The 20,488-nt window shown below is 42.0% G+C and overlaps 1 protein-coding gene across 1 annotated transcript in view; it reads right to left on the minus strand.

Annotated features, from left to right (window-relative positions):
• Window positions 1-19,663, minus strand: part of LOC307183087 (coagulation factor XIII B chain-like) — a gene marked incomplete at its 3' end in the record, with an annotated part of 38,889 nt that extends 19,226 nt beyond the window's left edge. Inside the window, exons 1-5 of the mRNA XM_079915086.1 lie at window positions 19,527-19,663; window positions 12,228-12,428; window positions 3,845-4,030; window positions 2,547-2,723; window positions 2,001-2,177 (exon numbers count right to left, since the gene is read on the minus strand). Coding sequence (XP_079771212.1) covers window positions 2,001-2,177; window positions 2,547-2,723; window positions 3,845-4,030; window positions 12,228-12,428; window positions 19,527-19,590 — 805 coding nt within the window. The 5' untranslated portion in view covers window positions 19,591-19,663. The remainder of the gene's footprint in view (window positions 1-2,000; window positions 2,178-2,546; window positions 2,724-3,844; window positions 4,031-12,227; window positions 12,429-19,526) is intronic.
• Window positions 19,664-20,488: the final 825 nt, after the last annotated feature.

The raw sequence follows: 20,488 nt of genomic DNA on the forward strand, positions 1-20,488 counted from the left end.
AAAGAGCCAGCACGTTACATTCATTATCTCCTTTAATCTTAAAATAACTTTAAGTGGGGACTATTACATCTCCCATATTACAGACAAAGAAACTAAAACTTATGAAGTAAGTAAATTATTAGTAAGTGGTGGATCTGTTCCTAAACCCATGTCTATCTGAATTAAAATCTCCTGCTCTTAACTATTCTAAAATACTGACTATATTAATTTCCCATGGCTGCCGTGACCAATTACCACAATGGAGAGGCTTAATAAATAGCACACCTTTATTCTCTTACATTTCTGGAAGCCAAAGTCCAGAATCGGTTTCACTGGGCTGAAATCAAGGTATCAGGAGAGCTGTGTTCCTTCTGGAGCCTTTAGGAGACAAGCAGCTTCTTTGCCTCTGCAAGCTTCTGGGGGCTGCGTGCCCTCCTTGGCTTATGACCCCTTCCTTTTTCACTCCAACCTTTGCTTCCATCGTCACATCTCATACTTGATCTTCTGTAGTCAAATCTCCCTCTGCCTCCCTCTTATATAATTATGATGCTTATGATTACATTTGGGGCCCACATGGATAATCCCAGATATTATTCCTCTCTCCAGATCCTTAATTTCATCACATCTGCAAAGTCCCTTTTGCCCTATAGGGTAACATTCACTGGTTCCAGGGACTTGAATATGAATATTTTCTTTTGGGAGGGAGGGAGGCATTACTCAGACGACTACACTGCCCATCCTACATCTAAGGACTGTTTGCTAGAAAACGATAGCAGGAATGTTGGCACCTGACTTAATTTGGTGGGAGTGGGGCGAACAGGTGATAAGTAGGTAGGGGTCTGCCATTTCATTTTGAAATAATATGCTACAGGTAATTTGCTAACAATCTTCCTCTCTGCTGTTAGAGCAAGGCTGTTGGGCACCACTGGAAAGTTTTAAAAAGAATATTTCTAACAAAAAAAATTAAAGTCATTGTTTAGAGAATTTAGAGGATGAGCATTTAGAGAATGATGGCAGCATTTAGAGAATGATGGCAGTTCTGGGAAACCCCACTGCATAACCCTGGTGACCCCTCTTTCGTTCCTCCCAGCAACTGTTTCAAATCTTCACTACTCTCTTCCAAGTTTTCCTTTCCTGTCTTTCTCCTGCCTGTTAATAATGACACTATTTCCTACATTACAGAGACAATAGAGGCTATCAAGCCCTTTACCTCTCCCCATCCTTCCCAATCCTCCAAGTCCTATTTATCTTTTAAGGCCCAGTTCAGACATTATCCATCACCTCTGTAAACACTGTCCCACACCATATCAATCAGAACCTTCAGTGTTTGTTCAAACACCTTATACCTGACTTTATTACACCAGTTGTCACATTGTACCAATGATTTGTATCTGTTTCCTCTGCTAGACCAGGACCTCCTTCATATAACACTGCAGGTGTGATTATATGACTATTGAATTGATGTCTCTTAACAGATAATCATACCACCTGCTTGAACACAGCCAGTGATATAAATGGAACCACAGACGTCCCATTTGACAGTGGCTCTTACTGGATGACCTCAGTTTTCATTTTCAATCTGGGTAACATTCTGCTGCTTTTCCTGCTCTTTACCCCACTGTTCTGAAGACTGTATTTTCACATCAGGGAATATGTGGCTAAGTAATAAGAAAGTACCTCCACAAAGCTGCCAACTTGGGACAACTGGATCTAGTTAATTCCCAACAACAACAATTATTCATTATAATGAGAGATTTACAATTTATAATAGATTTTTAAAAATATATTTAAAAGATATATCCACTCTACAAACTAATGTAAAAATTAAGATTTCTTCAGATTAAATGTATTAAAGACTCTTGAAAATAGCACTGATTTAAAAGACAATATTTATTTAAAAAAATAGCACTCTGGAGAAGAATTAGATATCATCAGAGACTTTTTTCCATAGAAATTAAAGAAATTAAAGCTGATTCAGACATGATATTTTATTTGTGTGAGTATGAAATTTTAAAAATTACCTTCACAGACAGGAGATTCTGGGTACCAACCAAAGTTATAGCACTGAATTAAATCAGATCCACTTAGATAATAATTTTTATGACAGAAAAACTGAACTACGTCTCCTTCTTCATAGGTTTGCTTCACAGGATGAAAATAACCATTTTCTATTGATCTTAAAGAAGAACATATTAATTCTAAAAATGAAAGAACAAATAAAAAACAAAGAAGTGTTATTTTTCCTGCTAGAACAAAATTCACCCACTACTTACCTGCCATATCTGAATTAGAAATCAGCAACTTTGCCAAATTTTGTTATTCCTAGTAAAAGCTTGCCAATTTATATATTTATTGAATATCATTAAACTTATTTTAATTTAAGTATCTGAGCTAAAAGGATTTTTCCCTCTTTGAGAGCTTGAAATGATGAAAGCCTACTGTCAACATCATTAAAACCAGAAGCAAAAAAATATGAAAAAAGGAACATAATTCGCATAACAACTTGTACCCATTTCTGAGAGGGAGTTTTCAAAGTGAAAGTAGTCGTCTTCAAAGTGAGAACCTACTGGCACATCGTGGGGTGAGGGCCCATCCATACGGGTGACACTCCACCTCCTCTGTCCTCTTCCCGGAAGCTGTGTGGTACCCAGAGGCACACTCATATCGTATTTTGTCCTTCACTTTGAACATCTTCTGTGTTGTGGAATAATTTCCGTGATGTAATTCAGGGGCCAAACATGTTTCTAAAAAAAAAAGAAATTAAAGTCATTTGTTTTATGAACTCCATCCCTAAACCTAGAATATTAAAAGGAAATCTCAAAAAGTATTTTCTATGAATTTTAACAATACATGACAGAATCAGCTCTTGGCAAAATTGAAAAATAATCAAAGTTTGCCTTTGTCTCTGGATTCCCTTTCTTCATGCACCCTGAATCCTAACTCTACCTGTCTTCAGTCTTTAAAATTCTACTCTAGTGTATTTGGCCAAAGGTCACAATTCAATAGAAAACTTGTGCAGTAGCGATTTTTTGATGATGTCCCATCTGTGGATTTGTATAATTTAAATAGATAACACCACACTAACTATATATATACATATATATATATACAAATAAGTGGGTTATTTTTAAAATAAATTTATTATTTATTTATTTTTGGCTGCGTTGGGTCTTTGCTGCTGCACGTGGGCTTTCTCTAGTTGTGGTGAGCTGGGGCTACTCTTCGTTGCTGTGCACAGGCTTCTCATTGTGGTGACTTGTCTTGCTGCAGAGCATAGGCTCTAGGAGCGTGGGCTTCAGTAGCTGTGGCATGCGGGCTCAGTAGTTGTGGCTTGCAGGCTCTAGAGCGCAGGCTCAGTAGCTGTGGCGCACAGGCTTAGTTGCTCCGCAGCATGTGGAATCTTCCCGGACCAGGGCTCGAACCCATGTCCCCTGCATTGGCAGGTGGATTCGCAACCACTGCGCCATCAGGGAAGTCCCTGATTGGGTTATTTTTAAGTTTATCTGATATTGGTTTGAGGTATAAAATAATGTGCATTATTTCAAACTCTTCTCTAATGAAGGAAATACTAATTTATGTATGTTGTGACAGAAAGTTTCATTAAGGGTCTTTCCTTTTATTCCACTCCAATTCTTTGTTTACTAGTAAAAAATAGGAACTGCTGGAGTAGGTGTGTGGTAGAGGTTGGGAATCCTTGGATTAAGGAAACACCCAGCATTAGAGGGAAACAATATAATAACTTCCTGCATCGAGAGACATAATAAAATAACAATTATATTTAAACAAGAATGCCTACCCATATAAGAAAGCATTGAACTCACAAGCTCTTACCTTCAGATTTAGGAGATAATTCTTAAACACATACCATGTTCCTTCCTACAGGTTGGCTGAGAAGACCATCCAACAGGGAGGCATTGAACCACTCCTTCATCCTGCCCTGTTGTGGTTTTGTAGCCTGATGCACAACGATAACGCATGTTCTCTTGAATTTTGTAAAATAATTTTGTGTCAAAGACGTAACCGTTCCTCAGGTCAGGCTTAGGGCATTTTTCTGTGGGGAAAAAATAGTTGATTCAATTTGACAATAAAATTCTTGGATGTACTAACTTCGGTTCTCACAGTCATCCCACCCCTACCTCATCTACGTTAGAAAATATATCCAGGGATCTTCTTCTAACTAATTGTCATTAATGGAAAATAGAAAGAATTTCTTTTGGGTTTACTTCCTAATACTTTTGAGGCCACTGCATTTGATAATTTTTAACATGATGTAACTAAAGCACATATACCTACTCTATGCATCCTTAAAGAATCATGCAGACAATTTAATGTGAAAACTGTGTTCATTTATTTTTTAAGCCTCTGATCACCTACCTGCACAGTAAGACTCCATAGTCAGTCCATGTAAACTGTGACTGAGTCACAGACAGGCTACTCAAAACCTTGGAGTTCACAGAGCTAATTTTTACTAAATACTTGGAACTGTGATGTGTTGGACAGTACATTTACCTTAGCATTGTATGGAGTTTAATCATTTTTTAAGCCTCATTAACGGACCCTCATAACAAACCAATTCAGAAAGGCGAAGAGACTTGTCCAAGGTTAATATTAGTTTAAATATATGTTGTACTTGCTGTGTGGCGAGCCCTTTATAAAGATGATCTCATCGAAGCTGTATGATTTGCATTTTATAGGTGAGAAAGTCCAGCTCGGAATGTTTAAGCCACTTTTCAGTGTTGGAGCAGTATTCACAGGCGGCAGTCTGGCCACAGAGGGTGTCTCAATCCTGACACTGCAATGCTAACCCTGCAACATCCTTTTCTGGGTCCTACTTCACTGCTCTCACATCATCTCATCTAAGATGTTTAATTTACTTTTATGCTCTAGTTATGAGTGAGATGTATTTATTACAGTTAATCTGTGGTCCATGTTAATACTAAAAGTGCAATGCTTAAATTGATGCTCCGTCCACAAGTCATGGAGTGGATAATTATCCCAAATAGATATATTCACTGGACATATCGACCACCATAAGCAACATACCCACTTCTTCTGAATGAAACTGACTCAACCAAAGCGCCTTACTCTGCAAAACAGAGCCTGGGGAATGTGTCAATCAAGAGAGGTAACCTGACTCCATGGAAGCCAGCTGATAGTTTGACTCTAGTGTAGCCTCACATGAAATATTGAGATGAGCCGATCAGATTTCCTTTTCACAAATTTGAACTCAAAAAAACACATTTTTCAATGGATATTATGTGAGAAAAAGTTGTCATACAAAGGAGAGTCTTTCAAATGATAAAATACTAGAGTAACAACCCTATATATGCTTCCTAAGGCCAATGTCAAGCATTTTTCGGTCTCCTGCAGAACTCTCTGTAAAAGCCCCTCATTCTTTTTTTTTTTTTAACATCTTTATTGGAGTATAATTGCTTTACAATGGTGTATTACTTTCTGCTTTATAACAAAGTGAATCAGTTATACATATACATATATCCCCAAATCTCTTCCCTCTTGCGTCTCCCTCCCTCCCACCCTCCCTATCCAACCTCTCTAGGTGGTCACAGAGCACGAGTTGATCTCCCTGTGCTATGCGGCTGCTTCCCACTAGCTATCTATTTTACATTTGGTAGTCTATATGTGTCCATGCCACTCTCTCACTTTGTCCCAGCTTACGCTTCCCCCTCCCTGTATCCTCAAGTCCATTCCCTAGTAGGTCTGCGTCTTTATTCCCGTCTTGCCCCTATGTTCTTCATGACCTTTTTTCTTTTTCTTTTAGATTCCATATATATGTGTTAGCATATGTTATTTTTCTCTTTCAGACTTACTTCACTCTGTATGACAGACTCTAGGTCCATCCACCTCACTACAAATAACTCAGTTTCATTTCTTTTTATGGCTGAGGAATATTCCATTTTACATATGTGCCACATCTTCTTTATCCATTCATCTGTTGATGGACACTTAGGTTGTTTCCATGTCCTGGCTATTGTAAATAGAGCTGCAATGAATATTGTGGTACATGACTCTTTTGAATTGTGGTTTTTTCAGGGTATATGCCCAGTAGTGGGATTGCTGGGTCATATGGTAGTTCTATGTGTAGTTTTTTAAGGAACCTCCATACTGTTCTCCATAGTGGCTGTATCCATTTACATTACCACCAACAGTGCAAGAGGGTTCCCTTTTCTCCACACCCTCTCCAGCATTTATGGTTTGTAGATTTATTGATCATGGCCATTCTGACTGGTGTGAGATGATATCTCATTATAGTTTTGATTTGCATTTCTCTAATGATTAATGATGTTGAGCATCTTTTCATGTGTTTGTTGGCAATCTGTACATCTTCTTTGGAGAAATGTCTATTTAGTTCTTCTGCCCATTTTTGGATTGGGCTGTTTGTTCTTTTGATATTGAGCTGCAGGAGCTGCTTGCAAATTTTAAGAGATTAGTCCTTTGTCAGTTGCTTCATTTGCAAATCTCCCATTCGGAGGGTTGTCTTTTTGTCTTTTTTATGGTTTCCTTTGCTGTGCAAAAGCTTTGAAGTTTCATTAGGTCCCATTTGTTTCTGTTTTTAATTCCATTTCTCTAGGAGGTGAGTCAAAAAGAATCTTCCTGTGATTTATGTCATAGAGTGTTCTGCCTATATTTTCCTCTAAGAGTTTAATAGTGTCTGGCCTTACATTTAGGTCTTTAATCCATTTTGAGTTTATTTTTGTGTATGGTGTTAGGGACTGTAGTGATTTCATTCTTTTACATGTAGCTGTCCAGTTTTCCCAGCACCACTTACTGAAGAGGCTGTCTTTTCTCCACTGTATATTCTTGCCTCCTTTATCAAAGATAAGGTGACCATATGTGCGTGGGTTTATCTCTGGGCTTTCCATCCTGTTCCACTGATCTATATTTCTGTTTTTGTGCCAGTACCACCCTGTTTTGATTACAGTAGCTTTGTAGTATAGTCTGAAGTCAGGGAGCCTGACTGCTCCAGCTCTGTTTTTCTTTCTCAAGACTGCTTTGGCTATTCGGGGTCTTTTGTGTTTCCATACAAATTGTGGAATTATTTTGTTCTAGTTCTGTGAAAAATGCCAGTGGTAGTTTGATAGGGATTGCATTGAATCTGTAGATTGCTTTGGGTAGTAGAGTCATTTTCACAATGTTGATTCTTCCAATCCAAGAACATGGTATATCTCTCCATCTATTTGTATCATCATTAATTTCTTTCAAGTGTCATATAATTTTCTGCATACAGGTCTTTTGTCTCCTTACGTAGGTTTATTCCTAGATATTTCTTTCTTTTTGTTGCAATGGTAATGGGAGTGTTTTCTTAATTTCACTTTCAGGTTTTTCATCTTTAGTGTATAGGAATGCAAGAGAGTTCTGTGCATTCATTTTCTATCCTGCTACTTTACCAAATTGATTGATTAGCTCTAGTAGTTTTCTGGTAGCATCTTTAGGATTCTCTATGTATAGTATCATGTCATCTGCAAACAGTGACAGCTTTACTTCTTCTTTTCTGATTTGGATTCCTTTTATTTCTTTTTCTTCTCTGATTGCTGTGGTTAAAACCTACAAAAGTATGTTGAATAACAGTGGTGAGGGTGGGCAACCTTGTCTTATTCCTGATCTTAGTGGAAATGGTTTCAGTTTTTCACCATTAAGGACGATGTTGGCTGTGGGTTTGTCATATATGGCCTTTATTATGTTGAGGTAAGTTTCCTCTATGCCTACTTTCTGGAGGGGTTTTTTTATCATAAATGGGTGTTGAATTTTGTCAAAAGCTTTCTCTGCGTCTATGGAGATGATCATATGGTTTTTCTCATTCAATTTGTTAATATGGTGTATCACGTTGATTGGCTTGCGTATATTGAAGAATCCTTGCATTCCTGGGATAAACCCCCCTTGATCATGGTGTATGACCCTTTTAGTGTGCTGCTGGATTCTGTTTGTTGGTATTTTATTGAGGATTTTTGCATCTATGTTCATCAGTGATATTGGCCTGTAGTTTTCTTTGTGACATCTTTGTCTGGTTTTGGTATCAGGGTGATGGTGGCCGTGTGGAATGAGCTTGGGAGTTTTCCACCCTCTGCTATATTTTGGAAGAGTTTGAGAAGGGTAGGTATTAGCTCTTCTCTAAATGCTTGATAGAATTCTCCTGTGAAGCCATCTGGTCCTGGGCTTTTGTTTGTTGGAAGATTTTTAATCATAGTTTCAAATTCTTTGCTTGTGATTGGTCTGTTTATAGTTTCTATTTCTTCCTGGTTCAGTCTCGGAAGGTTGTGCATTTCTAAGAATTTGTCTATTTATTCCAGGTTGTCCATTTTATTGGCATATAGTTGCTTGTAGTAATCTCTCAAGATCCTTTGTATTTCTGCAGTGTCAGTTGTTACTTCTCCTTTTTCATTTCTAATTCTATTGATTTGAGTCTTCTCCCTTTTTCTCTTGATGAGTCTGCCTAATGGTTTATCAATTTCGTTTATCTTCTTAAAGAACCAGCTTTTAAATTTATTGATCTTTGCTATTGTTTCCTTCATTTCTTTTTCATTTATTTCTGATTTGATCTTTATGATTTCTTTCCTTCTGCTAACTTTGGGTTTTTTTTGTTCTTCTTTCTCTAATTGTTTTAGGTGTCAGGTTAGGTTTTACATTTCAGATGTTTCTTGTTTCTTAAGGCAGGATTGTATTGCTATAAACTTCCCTCTTAGAACTGCTTTTGCTGCATCCCACAGGTTTTGGGCCGTTGCGTTTTCATTGTCATTTGTTTCTAGGTATTTTTGATTTCCTCTTTGATATTTTCAGTGATCTCTTGGTTATTAAATAGTGTATTGTTTAGCCTCCATGTGTTTGTATTTTTTACAGATTTTTTTCCTGTAATTGACATCTAATCTCATAACATTGTGGTCGGAAAAGATATTTGATACGACTTCAATTTTCTTAAATTTACCAAGGCTTGATTTGTTACCCAAGATACGATTTATCCTGGAGAACATTCCATGAGCACTTGAGAAGAAAGTGTATTCTGTTGTCTTTGGATGGAATGTCCTATAAATGCCAATTAAGTCCATCTTATTTAATGTATCATTTAAAGCTTGTGTTTCCTTATTTATTTTAATTTTGGATGATCTGTCCATTGGTGAAAGTGGGGTGTTAAAGTCCCCTACTATGATTGTGTTACTGTCAATTTCCCTTTTTATGGCTGTTAGTATTTGCCTTATATATTGAGGTGCTCCTATGTTGGGTGCATAAATATTTACAATTGTTATATCCTCTTCTTTGATTGATCCCTTGATCATTATGTAGTGTCCTTCCTTTTCTCTTGTAATAGTCTTTGTTTTAAGGTCTATATTTTGTGATATGAGAATTGCTACTTCAGCTTTCTTTTGATTTCCATTTGCATGGAATATCTTCTTCCATCCCCTCACTTTCAGTCTGTATGTGTCCCTAGGTCAGAAGTGGGCATCTTGTAGACAGCATATATATGGGTCTTGTTTTTGTATCCATTCATCCAGTCTCTATGTTTTGTTTGGAGCATTTAATCCATTTACACTTAAGGTAATTATCGATATGTATATTCCTATTACCATTTTCTTAACTGTTTGGGGTTTGTTATTGTAGGTCTTTTCCTTCTCTTGTGTTTCCTGCCTAGAGAAGTTCCTTTAGCATTTGTTGTAAAGCTCTTTTGGTTGTGCTGAATTCTCTTAGCTTTTGCTTGTCTGTAAATGTTTTAACTTATCCGTCAATTCTGAATGAGAACCTTGCTGGGTAGAGTAATCTTGGTTGTAGGTTTTTCCCTTTCATCACTTTAAATATATCCTGCCACTCCCTTCTGGCTTACAGAGTTTTTGCTGAACGATCAGCTGTTAACCTTATGGGGATTCCTTTGTATGTTATTTGTTGTTTTTCCCTTGCTGCTTTGAATATTTTTTCTTTGTATTTAATTTTTGACAGTTTGATTAATATGTGTCTTGCCATGGTTCTCCTTGCATTTATCTTGTATGGGACTCTCTGTGCTTCCTGGACTTGATTAACTATTTCCTTTCCCATATTAAGGAAGTTTTCAACTATAATCTCTTCAAATATTTTCTCAGTCCCTTTCCTTTTCTCTTCTTCTTTTGGGATCCCTATAATTAGAATGTTGGTGCCTTTAATGTTGTCCCAGAGGTGTCTGAGACTGTCCTCAGTTCTTTTCATTCTTTTTTCTTTATTCTGCCCTGCAGTAGTTAGTTCCCCTATTTTATCTTCCAGGTCACTTATCCGTTCCTCTGCCTCAGTTATTCTGCTATTGATTCCTTCTAGAGAATTTTTAATTTCATTTACTGTGTTATTCCTCATTGTTTGTTTACTCTTTAGTTCTTCTATGTCCTTGTTAAATGTTTCTTGTATTTTCTCCATTCTATTTCCCAGATTTTTGTTCATCTTTACTATCATTATTCTGAATTCTCTTTCAGGTAGACAGTCTATTTCCTCTTAATTTTTTAGGTCTGCTGGGTTTTTACCTTGCTCCTTCATCTGCTGTGTGTTTCTTTGTCCTCTCATTTTGCTTAACTTACTGTGTTCAGGGTCTCCTTTTTGCAGGCTGCTGGTTCATAGTTCCTGTTGTTTTTCGTGTCTGTCCCCAGTGGGTAAGGTTGGTTCAGTGCGTTGTGTAGCCTTCCTGGCTAGGGGACTAGTGCCTGTATACTAGTGGGTGAGGCTTGATCTTGTCTTTCTGGTGGGCAGGTCCACGTCTGGTGGTGTGGTTTGGGGTGTCTGTGACCTTATTATGCTTTTAGGCAGCCTCTCTGCTAATGGGTGGGGTTGTGTTCCTGTCTTGCTAGCTGTTTGGCATAGGGTATCCCACACTGTAGGTTGCTGGTCGTTGAGTGGAGCTGGGTCTTAGCATTGAGATGGAGATCTCTGTGAGAGCTCTCACCGATTGATATTATGTGAGGCCAGGAGGTCTCTGGTGGTCCAATGTCCTGAACTTGGCTCTCCCACCTCAGAGGCACAGCCCTGATGCCTGGCTGGAGCACCAATAGCCTGTCATCCACACAGCTCAGAATAAAAGGGAGAAAAGAAAGAAAGAAAGAAAGAAAGAAAGAAAGAAAGAAAGAAAGAAAGAAAGAAGATAAAATAAAATAGTTATTAAAATAAAAAATAATTATTTAAAAAAGTTACTTAAAAGTAATAAACAAAGAAAGAAAGAAGAGAGCAACCAATGCAAAAAACAAATCCACCAATGGTAACAAGCGCTAAAAACTATACTAAAAAACAAACAAACAAACAAACAAAAAAAGGACAGACAGAACCCTAGGACAAATGGTAAAAGCAAAACTATACAGAGAACATCTCACACAGAAGCATGACATACCCAGTCAGAAAAAGAGAAAAAAGGGAAAAAATATATATACATATCATTGCTCCCAAAGTCCACCTCCTCAATTTGGGATGATTCGTTGTATATTCAGGTATTCCACAGATGCAGGGTACATCAAGTTGATTGTGGAGATTTAATCCGCTGCTCCTGAGGCTGCGGGGAGAGATTTCCCTTTCTCTTATTTGTTCGCACAGCTCCTGGGGTTCAGCTTTGGATTTGGCCCCGCCTCTGCGTGTAGGTCGCCTGAGGGCGTCTTTTGTTCGCTCAGACAGGATGGGGTTAAAGAAGCCGCTGATTCGGGGGCTCTGGCTCACTCAGGTCGGGGGGTGGGAGGGGCATGGAGTGTGGGGCGAGCCTGCGGTGGCAGAGGCCAGTGTGACGTTGCAGCAGCCTGAGGCGCGCCGTGCGTTCTCCCGGGGAAGTTGTCCCTGGATCCTGGGACCCGGCGGTGGCAGGCTGCACAGGCTCCCAGGAGAGGAGGTGTGGATTGTGACCTGTGCTCACACACAGGCTTCTTGGAGGTCTCTTGCCTCTTCGGCAGCTCCAGACCTTTTCCCAGAATCCCTCCCAGCCAGCTGTGGCGCACTAGCCCCTTCAGGTTGTGTTCATGCAGTGGTGCCTCTCTTCTTTGCAATGTGATAATAACAATTTCAATAACTATCAGTATTCTCTTCACAGGGTAATATTACAAACAGATAAAGAAGATAACATTTTAATGAAAGACGTGATTTACAGAATTACAGTATATGCTTTCATTTTGTAAAAAAGACAGTTGGCCAGCAATTTTGTTCTTATCTACCAAAAGGTTTAGACACCTGCCATATTTTAGGGGATGCTAGTTTTACAAGCTCATTTATTTCCGTGTTATCACGTGATGTTGACCCCACCACTGACTTACTGAAGCACCGTGGTTCTGGGGACCATCCTGCTGCCGTACACGTGGTCTGGGCCTCTTGTTTCCCAGTTTCAGTTGTATAACCAGCCAAGCAGGAAAATGACAGATTTTGGTTTATGCTCATTGGAAAGTAATAACTTTCAAAAGTATAGTAATATTGGGCAATCCTTCCATTTTCCACACTTGGAAGACCACAGGGTTTCTCTGAAATGAGAAAATATCAAGCTGAACACTGAAAAATATATTTAAAACCATACAATTTGTGATGAAGTGACAATAGGTTTTTAAATTCAAAGTGTTTGCAGACACTTTGTACCCATAAGTACCCAGTACTTATTTTTATTACTTAACATTTTAGGGTATTTTTTGCCAATCCTTTTCAATCAGGAAGTAATCTGCTAGCAACAACACCCAAGAGTCAGAACAAATCTGGGCAGGCCAGTTCCTCAGAGAAGCCTTTCCTAACTTTGTCAAACAGTACGTTCTAATAGGAACACAAGCCATATATGTATATTTAAATTTCTAGCAGGCACATTAATAAAAGGAACAGTTGAAGTTAATTTTAATAACAGATTTTATTTAACCCAATATACTAAAAGCATTATTATTTTTTCCTACTAAGTCTGAACTCCAGTGTGTATCTACACTCATGCCACACCCCAATATGGACTAGTCTCATTTCAAAAGCCACATGCGATTACTGGCCACTGTATTATTGGATGGGAAAGTTCTAGAATAGATGAGGTTCTCCTTAAGATACGCAGTTACAAGTTTTCATATGAATGGCTTTTGTCTTGTTTTGTTTTTTAAGAAAAAGACAGACAACCAACTGAAAAAATAAAAGACTTGAGTGAGAACCTTACATTAAACGGTGCGAGGTCTAGCAAAGAGGACTCAGCTTCATCAGTCACCAGGGAAAGGCAAATTTAAATCACTGTGAGATAGAACCATACATCCAGAGGAATGACTGACCTGGAAGAGACTGACTACCCCAGTGGTTGGGGCGGACATGGAGAAAAGGGAGCTCAAGACCACTGCAAGTAAGAGTGTAAACAGGTACGACCTCTCCTGAGAAAACAGTACGACAGAATGTGTACAAACCACGTTGAAAGCACATCTCTGTGCAGCCACATGTGTAAGAGAGTGTTCCTGGCAAGTCTCTGCATGTGGTACCAACTGGAAGCAACCAAGTGCCCACTGACAGCAGAAAAGACAAACACACGCCTGACTATCCACACAAGGGATATTACACAGCAACATGAGTGTTGATGCTCATGGTGAACCTCACAGACCTATGATTGTCTCCGCCGTGCCACCTAATTTCCTACTGAGTCCCCTCCTTTTTCTTTCTGCCAACCTCACCACCTCCCACCTTCCCCACTTGTGCCACTCCTGGAAGAAGGAGCCCCTCCCCCACTCATTCAACCAAGCCCCCAGCCACTCCGCCTGGGCCCTTGTCACCTCACTGGAGAGCTCAGTCATGGACCTGCTCCAGGTCCAATGCCCATCTCTCATCAGATATGCAGGCTGCCTGTGGGTACACTTGCCTGGAACCCCTCCATCAGGTGCCAGCTGGGTTCTTACCCCTCAGGAGGACCAGTCCGTTCTGGAAGCTGCCACAGCTGTCAGGCAGAGAGAGCCAGGAGAAATGTAGTAAAACGGGAAGTGAAGAACTGGCCCCACTGCAACAAAAGGTTGAAGGCAGGGATCGGTGCCGGTGGCAGAATGTGAGGGATGGATGGTTGTTCTCAGGTTCTCAGACTGCATGATGGGAGGTGCTGTTGCAGACACATCAAGCGACCCTACACCCAGACTTGAGGTCCTAGGGTGGTTGGCGCTTTATCTTCTCAAGTGTATCGTGTGGTGGCAGCTCAGAGGATGAGCCCAGCGTCCGCCTCCTGTCCCATCAGACCTCCGACCATCAGGGTGAGGGGCGAGGGTCAACCAGGAACTCAGCAGAGATGGCCGAGAAAAATCAGGCCCAGGCGTTCTGCCCTCAATCCCAACAGGCACTGATGAAACACAGACCTTTACCCAAAGCGGTGGTTGTAGCCAATGGCAGCCTGGCGTCCGTGGGTCCTGACCCAGGCCACTACCCCTAGGCTCAGAGATCCTGGTGGCATCAAGCTCGGACACGCAGGCCAGAGGCGCCTTCCCAGAGCAGAGGCCACTATCATCACAGGCACCACCTCCTCCCACCTGCCTTCCCGTCTTCTGAAAGGCGCCACCACCCAGCTGCCGTGGGTGAGATGCCGCGGGGACGGAGCACGTGGAGAACCTGAGACCCGTCGGCGGTGCCAGGTGTGTGGGGGCGGAAGGTTGACTCGTGGACATTCAGGAGAGCCAGTGCCTGGATGGTCGTGCTGCGCTCCTGCTTGGTGAGCACCCAGGTGCCCTGAGCATCCTTTCTTCGCACGAGGCCGGGTGGGTCCTCCGGCAGTGCTGGGCGGACTGCACCGCTCTTGCCTCGGCTCCACCAGCGGCCACAGGTGGGGGCCGTCTGCATCTCCATCAGTTTGCAGAGCTTGAATGGTAACTCGGTTTCTCAGGCCACCTGCCAACCTGAGAAAGGCCAGAGGACAGTCTTGAGGTCCAGAGAGCAGTGTGACCGTGAGGAGAAGAGCCTGCCCGGAGCTTCCAAAGACACAGCGCGCGAGGCGAGGAGGCCAGGCTGCGCGCCCGGGTCCCTGGCTCATCGTGCAGGAGGTCAAGCCAGGCAGCCGAGGGCATCCGTGCAGGGAAAGGAACCTCTCCCACCAGGACTGGGCTTCACCCAGAGCCGGCCTCGCCGGGAGCCGTCAGACAAGGTGCACACACCCCGCTGTGAGACCCGGAGAGGGAGGCCTGGAGGCAGCCTCCGAGGTTGGTCCCTTGCTCCTGATCCCAGGGCCTCCCGTCTGGACAGCCCAGGGGGCCGTGATGGGAGAAGCAGTCCTGGGCCAGGAAGGATGGGTGCTCGCAGAGTGAGAAACGGTCTACACCGCAGGGCCTCCCTGTTCTTTCATCTCCAGCCCTCGCTCCCACAAGGGGAGAGTCAGGCTTTGGGAGCAAGTGGCAGAGGTCAGAGGGAAAGAGCCAAAGATGACGGCCCTCAGCCGCAGGAGCAGTTCCGATGTCTGAAGGACTTTTTCTTTTTGTGGTGGGAAGGCAGGAGGCCCCCTGGATATAAGAGGGTCCCCCCAGATTCTTCTTTTGGGTGCTTGTCGCTTTGATGTGTGGTTCTGTCCCAGGGTCTATGGCTGGGCTGGGGGCAGTTCACCCCCATCCACCAGCCTCTGCTTGATCCTCTGCCTCAGCAGTTCTCATGCCCCTTCACCAAGCCTCCCACCAAATAACTAACGTTATTTACTTTTGGATGGCTTCTGGAGAGGGTGGGGCTGGCAACAGCCTGGGCTTCACATGCCCTCCTTGGACCTGAGGCAAGGACCAGAACTGAGGCCAAACCCAAAGAACTCTACAGTCTGGGACCATGTCAGTCGTTCAGGGGAGAGTGCCACCTCCGGAGATGCATGTTGGGAGGCCCAGACCCTGGCTCTCATCTTCGGCAATGCTGTTGCCGCATGATTGGCAGTTTTCAACCTCTGCAGATGGTCCTCTCCTGCTTCCCTGTGGTGAGGATGGGAGGAGAGTGCCACGGGGGAGAGGAGGAGGGGAGGAGGGTGCCACGGGGGAGAGGACGATGGGAGGAGGGTGCCACGGGGGAGAGGAGGATGGGAGGAGGGTGCCACGGGGGAGAGGAGGACGGAGAGGAAGGTGCCATGGCAGAGAGGAGGATGGGAGGAGGGTGCCACGGGGGAGAGGACGATGGGAGGAGGGTGCCATGGGGGAGAGGAGGATGGGAGGAGGGTGCCACGGGGGAGAGGAGGATGGAGAGGAAGGTGCCACGGGGGAGAGGAGGATGGAGAGGAGGGTGCCACGGGGGAGAGGAGGATGGAGAGGAAGGTGCCACAGGGGAGAGGAGGATGGGAGGAGGGTGCCACGGGGGAGAGGAGGATGGGAGGAGGGTGCCACGGGGGAGAGGAGGATGGGAGGAGGGTGCCACGGGGGAGAGGAGGATGGGAGGAGGGTGCCATGGGGGAGAGGATGGAGAGGAAGGTGCCACAGGGAAGAGGAGGATGGGAGGAGGGTGCCACGGGGGAGAGGAGGATGGAGAGGAAGGTGCCACGGGGGAGAGGAGGATGGAGAGGAAGGTGCCACGGGGGAGAGGAGGATGGAGAGGAAGGTGCCACAGGGGAGAGGAGGATGGGAGGAGGGTGCCACGGGGGAGAGAAGGATGGAGAAGAGGGTGCCACAGGGAAGCTGGTGGCCCAGGCCAGTCCCACAGCTCTACTGGGGCTCCTGTGCTTTTTCTGGGGATGTGTTCAAGCTCAGGGGGTGGGTGAAGGCTCCTCCTTTGTCTCTGGGGAGTTGGAGCTTGGCAGCACTGGCTCCTGTTCCAGGATGGCTCTGGAGAGCATCCCTTTGGAAGCCTCTTCCACCCACCTCTGGCACGTCACCCTCATGCCAGATAAACCATGGTCAGAGAAGTCAGGATGGTTACCTGAGGTTTAGTCCTTTAAAAAGGGACATTTAGGGGGCTCCCCTGGTGGCGCAGTGGTTGAGAGTCCGCCTGCCGAGGCAGGGGACGCGGGTTCGTGCCCCAGTCCGGGAAGATCCCACATGCCGCGGAGCAGCTGGGCCCGTGAGCCATGGCCGCTGAGCCTGCGCGTCCGGAGCCTGTGCTCCGCAATGGGAGAGGCCACAACAGTGAGAGGCCCGTGTACCGCAAAAAAAAGGGACATTTAGGAGGCTTCTGAGTGCCGATCAATGTTCTATATGTTGATCCGGGTGCAGTAAAATTTAGTAAACATTTATAGAGGGGCATCCTATGATTTTTTGCATTTTTCTGCATACATTATACTCCAAAGAAAACATTTATTTTTAAAAATCTGTCCTTACGTTGGAGACTTTAAAATCATAAATACACTTAAAAGAAAGCAGTTATTGAGCAGCCCCTAGGGTTTGTGTTGGGAGGAAGTGGCAGGTGTGTAGAAGACCCGGGCGGATGGGATTATTTTTCCTTCAATGCCTTGGGGACGACAGTCAACCCTCTTGCTACCCTGAGACATAAAATAATAGCAGTGCCCTCCCAGGGCTGAGGGAAGTGGGCAAGGAATTATGAGTAAAAGAAACTTTCCAGAGTCTGATGGAAGGAAGGAGCAGATAAAAACATGCGCAGGGGAGGTCCCGTCCCCTGAGAATTCTCACAATTTTCCATACCCATACCACCAGGGATTTACAAAGAAGACTCTTTAGAACTAGCAGAAACTATAGGCAAAAGTTCATGAATCTGATTATATGAAAATTGAGAATGTCTTTCCATGAAAAGTACTGTTGACAAAACACACACATCACATTTTGGAAGAAGGAATTTGCAATGTCTAAAAGTGACAAGAAGTTAAAATGTATTGTCTGCAAAGAGCGCCCACAAATCAGCTCTTTAAAAGGCAGAAAGCAGAGGGAAATGCTAATCTGTTATAAATCAGGAAACAAAGAAAAGGAATTGAGCCCATAGCCCTACATGGGGGATATATACAGGCAAGAGAAATCGTCACAGAGAAATAAGGTGATTACATGAAAGCACTCATTTCAGAGTTACTTGAGGTTAGGAGGAAACTATGTGTCCATCCTTAGGAGAGTGGATAAGTAAATATATGAAGATAGGTAGCACTAAAGGGCAACAAACTAGATTCAGCAACAAGGAAATACGTTTAAACAGTAGCAAGTAAAATGAAACAATAAGGAGATAAAATCTATGGCAAGCTTCCATTTATATGAATGTAAAACACACAAAACCAGACATAGTTTACAAACATATTTGCATATTTAAGGATATATCAAACATTATAGTGCGTCCCAACAGTTGGGTTTTCAACAGTTGGGTTGAAAGGGAAATGGAATTCAGGGTCAGGAATGAAGAGGGAAAATGTGTAAATAAAACAAAAGTGACACTTCTCATAGGCCAGTGATGGTCACATGAAATGAGGAGCATAGTTAACTTGATCTTGCCCCCAAGATTCCAGATGGGGGTGGGGGAAGCATGGGAATATGAGGTCATGGTCCCTGTCTTCAGGCAGCTGACATTTCTTTGTTTGTGTGAAAGAAGATTATAATTACACAATAATTAGAAAATTAGCTAGAATATTGCAGTGTTTTCATGGTATAGATAATAGACAATTATATCAGCTGTTTTTTCCCTATTTAGACAGAAAAATAAAAGGAAACTTCACGCAAAAATTATCTTATTGTAGAAATAAACGTGTAAGATGAATTCTATTAATTTCACTTTCATAATTTTAATTGCAGAGCCTCTTCTGGCAGAAAATTTGTAGTAAACTATTCAACTAAGGCAATTATATATAATCTGTCAGATATTTTATTTCAAGAAATTTCCTAAGGTGTTTTAAAAGAGGCTTATGGCTGTGGTTTCCTACTTTGTCTACTACTCTTGCTGATACTTAATGACTTGCCTGGCTTCTTATCCCTACAGCCCAAGAACATCGTTAACTCTTCCTAAATAACCCACACTTGCACACTCACATTCACCTCACACATGAGGCAGTCTGGGTAGAAAGATTTCTAACAGTTAGGGAGTCCACAGGTATTGCTTGTCTGGACAGTACTGATTTACCCCTGCTGTCCCATTTGAGTATTAATAAAACCTGCTTTCACCCTGAGGCATGTCCTCATTTACATAAAGAATCATATGGTCCTCCTACTAATCATTACTTACCGTCTTCAACCAAAGAATAAAAATTAGGATAAAAATCAAGGTGTCAACAGTCAAAGATCTTGCTGATGATTTATGGTTCTTTTTAAAATTTCCCACATGAAAGCTCTCTCTTTAAGAGCAAAGAATTAAAATTGTACAAGCTGTGCAGTGTTAGGAATGAATTCTGGTCTGAAATTAGAATTAAGGTTAACTTACAGCTTCAAATGGTGGTACCGTTAGCCTGTTAGCCTGAAAACACTTTGAAGTCTTTAGATCCTGGTTTCCTATACCCTCAAAACTAAAGATGTAAAAGGTTTTTTTTTTTTTGTCTTGTTTTGGTTTTCTAAGCTATGTTACTCTAAGAATAGTTTAGTAGTTTTTCTCAAAGGAAAAAGTCTGTCTAAATATTATAACAAATTATATTTATAAGTATCTTTTTTATAAAATTGGTACATAAAAATGAAAGACTATATTAAAAGCTCAAGAGAAATAATGTTAGAATTTCCCTTTATAATTATTAAAGAATAAAGAATATTTAAAGTTAACTTTACCTTCTGCACTGAGTTCTCCTGAGATGATTAATATGATAATCAGAGCCAAGCCTTTCGACCTCATCTTCTATGGTGTGCTTAATAAAGGGTTTAACCATTCTAAAGTACTAGGGACTCCTCATTAAGTACACAATACGTCTCCTGAAAAAAGTTAATTATTTACAACATCTAAGTCCCTTTGTAACAAGCCTTATATTTGATTTAAAACAGTTTAGAAAAACACTAAAAATACACAACTACATTAATTGACAGTACTTTTCACGCCACAGTCCAATAAGAACATGACCACCGATGAGGTCAACGATAACAGCAGCAAAATAATTAACTCAGGCTGCATAAAAAACAGGGTAAATTTTCAATGTTAATTTCCCAATGTAAGTCCATGGAGTAAAGTTCATTGGTGGCCATTGATTTCTTTACCACTGTAGATCAAATGAAGGGATGAACTTAGGTACATGAATTAATGGATCCCTGATATGAAAACAGTGTTGTCTAGACTGCACTGCTAAAGGGAAAAGTGGCCTTAATTGTCTCGAGCAGTGATAGAATAATGTTATTGATTGTAAAGTCTAATGTTGAGAGAGGTTGTATGCTGTGGCAGGTGATTAGAGAAGCACTGTGCTGAATTATCATTCATGAAAAATGCTTCGACTATCTGGTTTATATCAGGACATGCTCTAGTCTTGGGTTTATGGCAGTGAAAAAATAGATTCCAATGACTGTCCTCATGGAGTTTACATTCTAATGGGTTTTAGTTTAAACTACAAAATAATACTGTGAGGTGGGAACTATTATTATTTCAGTTCAGGAACTTTTTATTAAAATGCAACATATTAAGAGAAAAGTGCATGTACAATTAGTGCACAGATCAATGGATTCTCACTAACTGAACACATCTGTGAACCAGCACCCAGAACAAGAGGATACACTAGTTCCCAGAGTCCCCGCTCCGGGTCATTGGC

The sequence above is a fragment of the Stenella coeruleoalba genome (assembly GCF_951394435.1).
Source record: "Stenella coeruleoalba genome assembly, chromosome: 1".
Taxonomy (NCBI): Eukaryota; Metazoa; Chordata; class Mammalia; order Artiodactyla; family Delphinidae; genus Stenella; species Stenella coeruleoalba.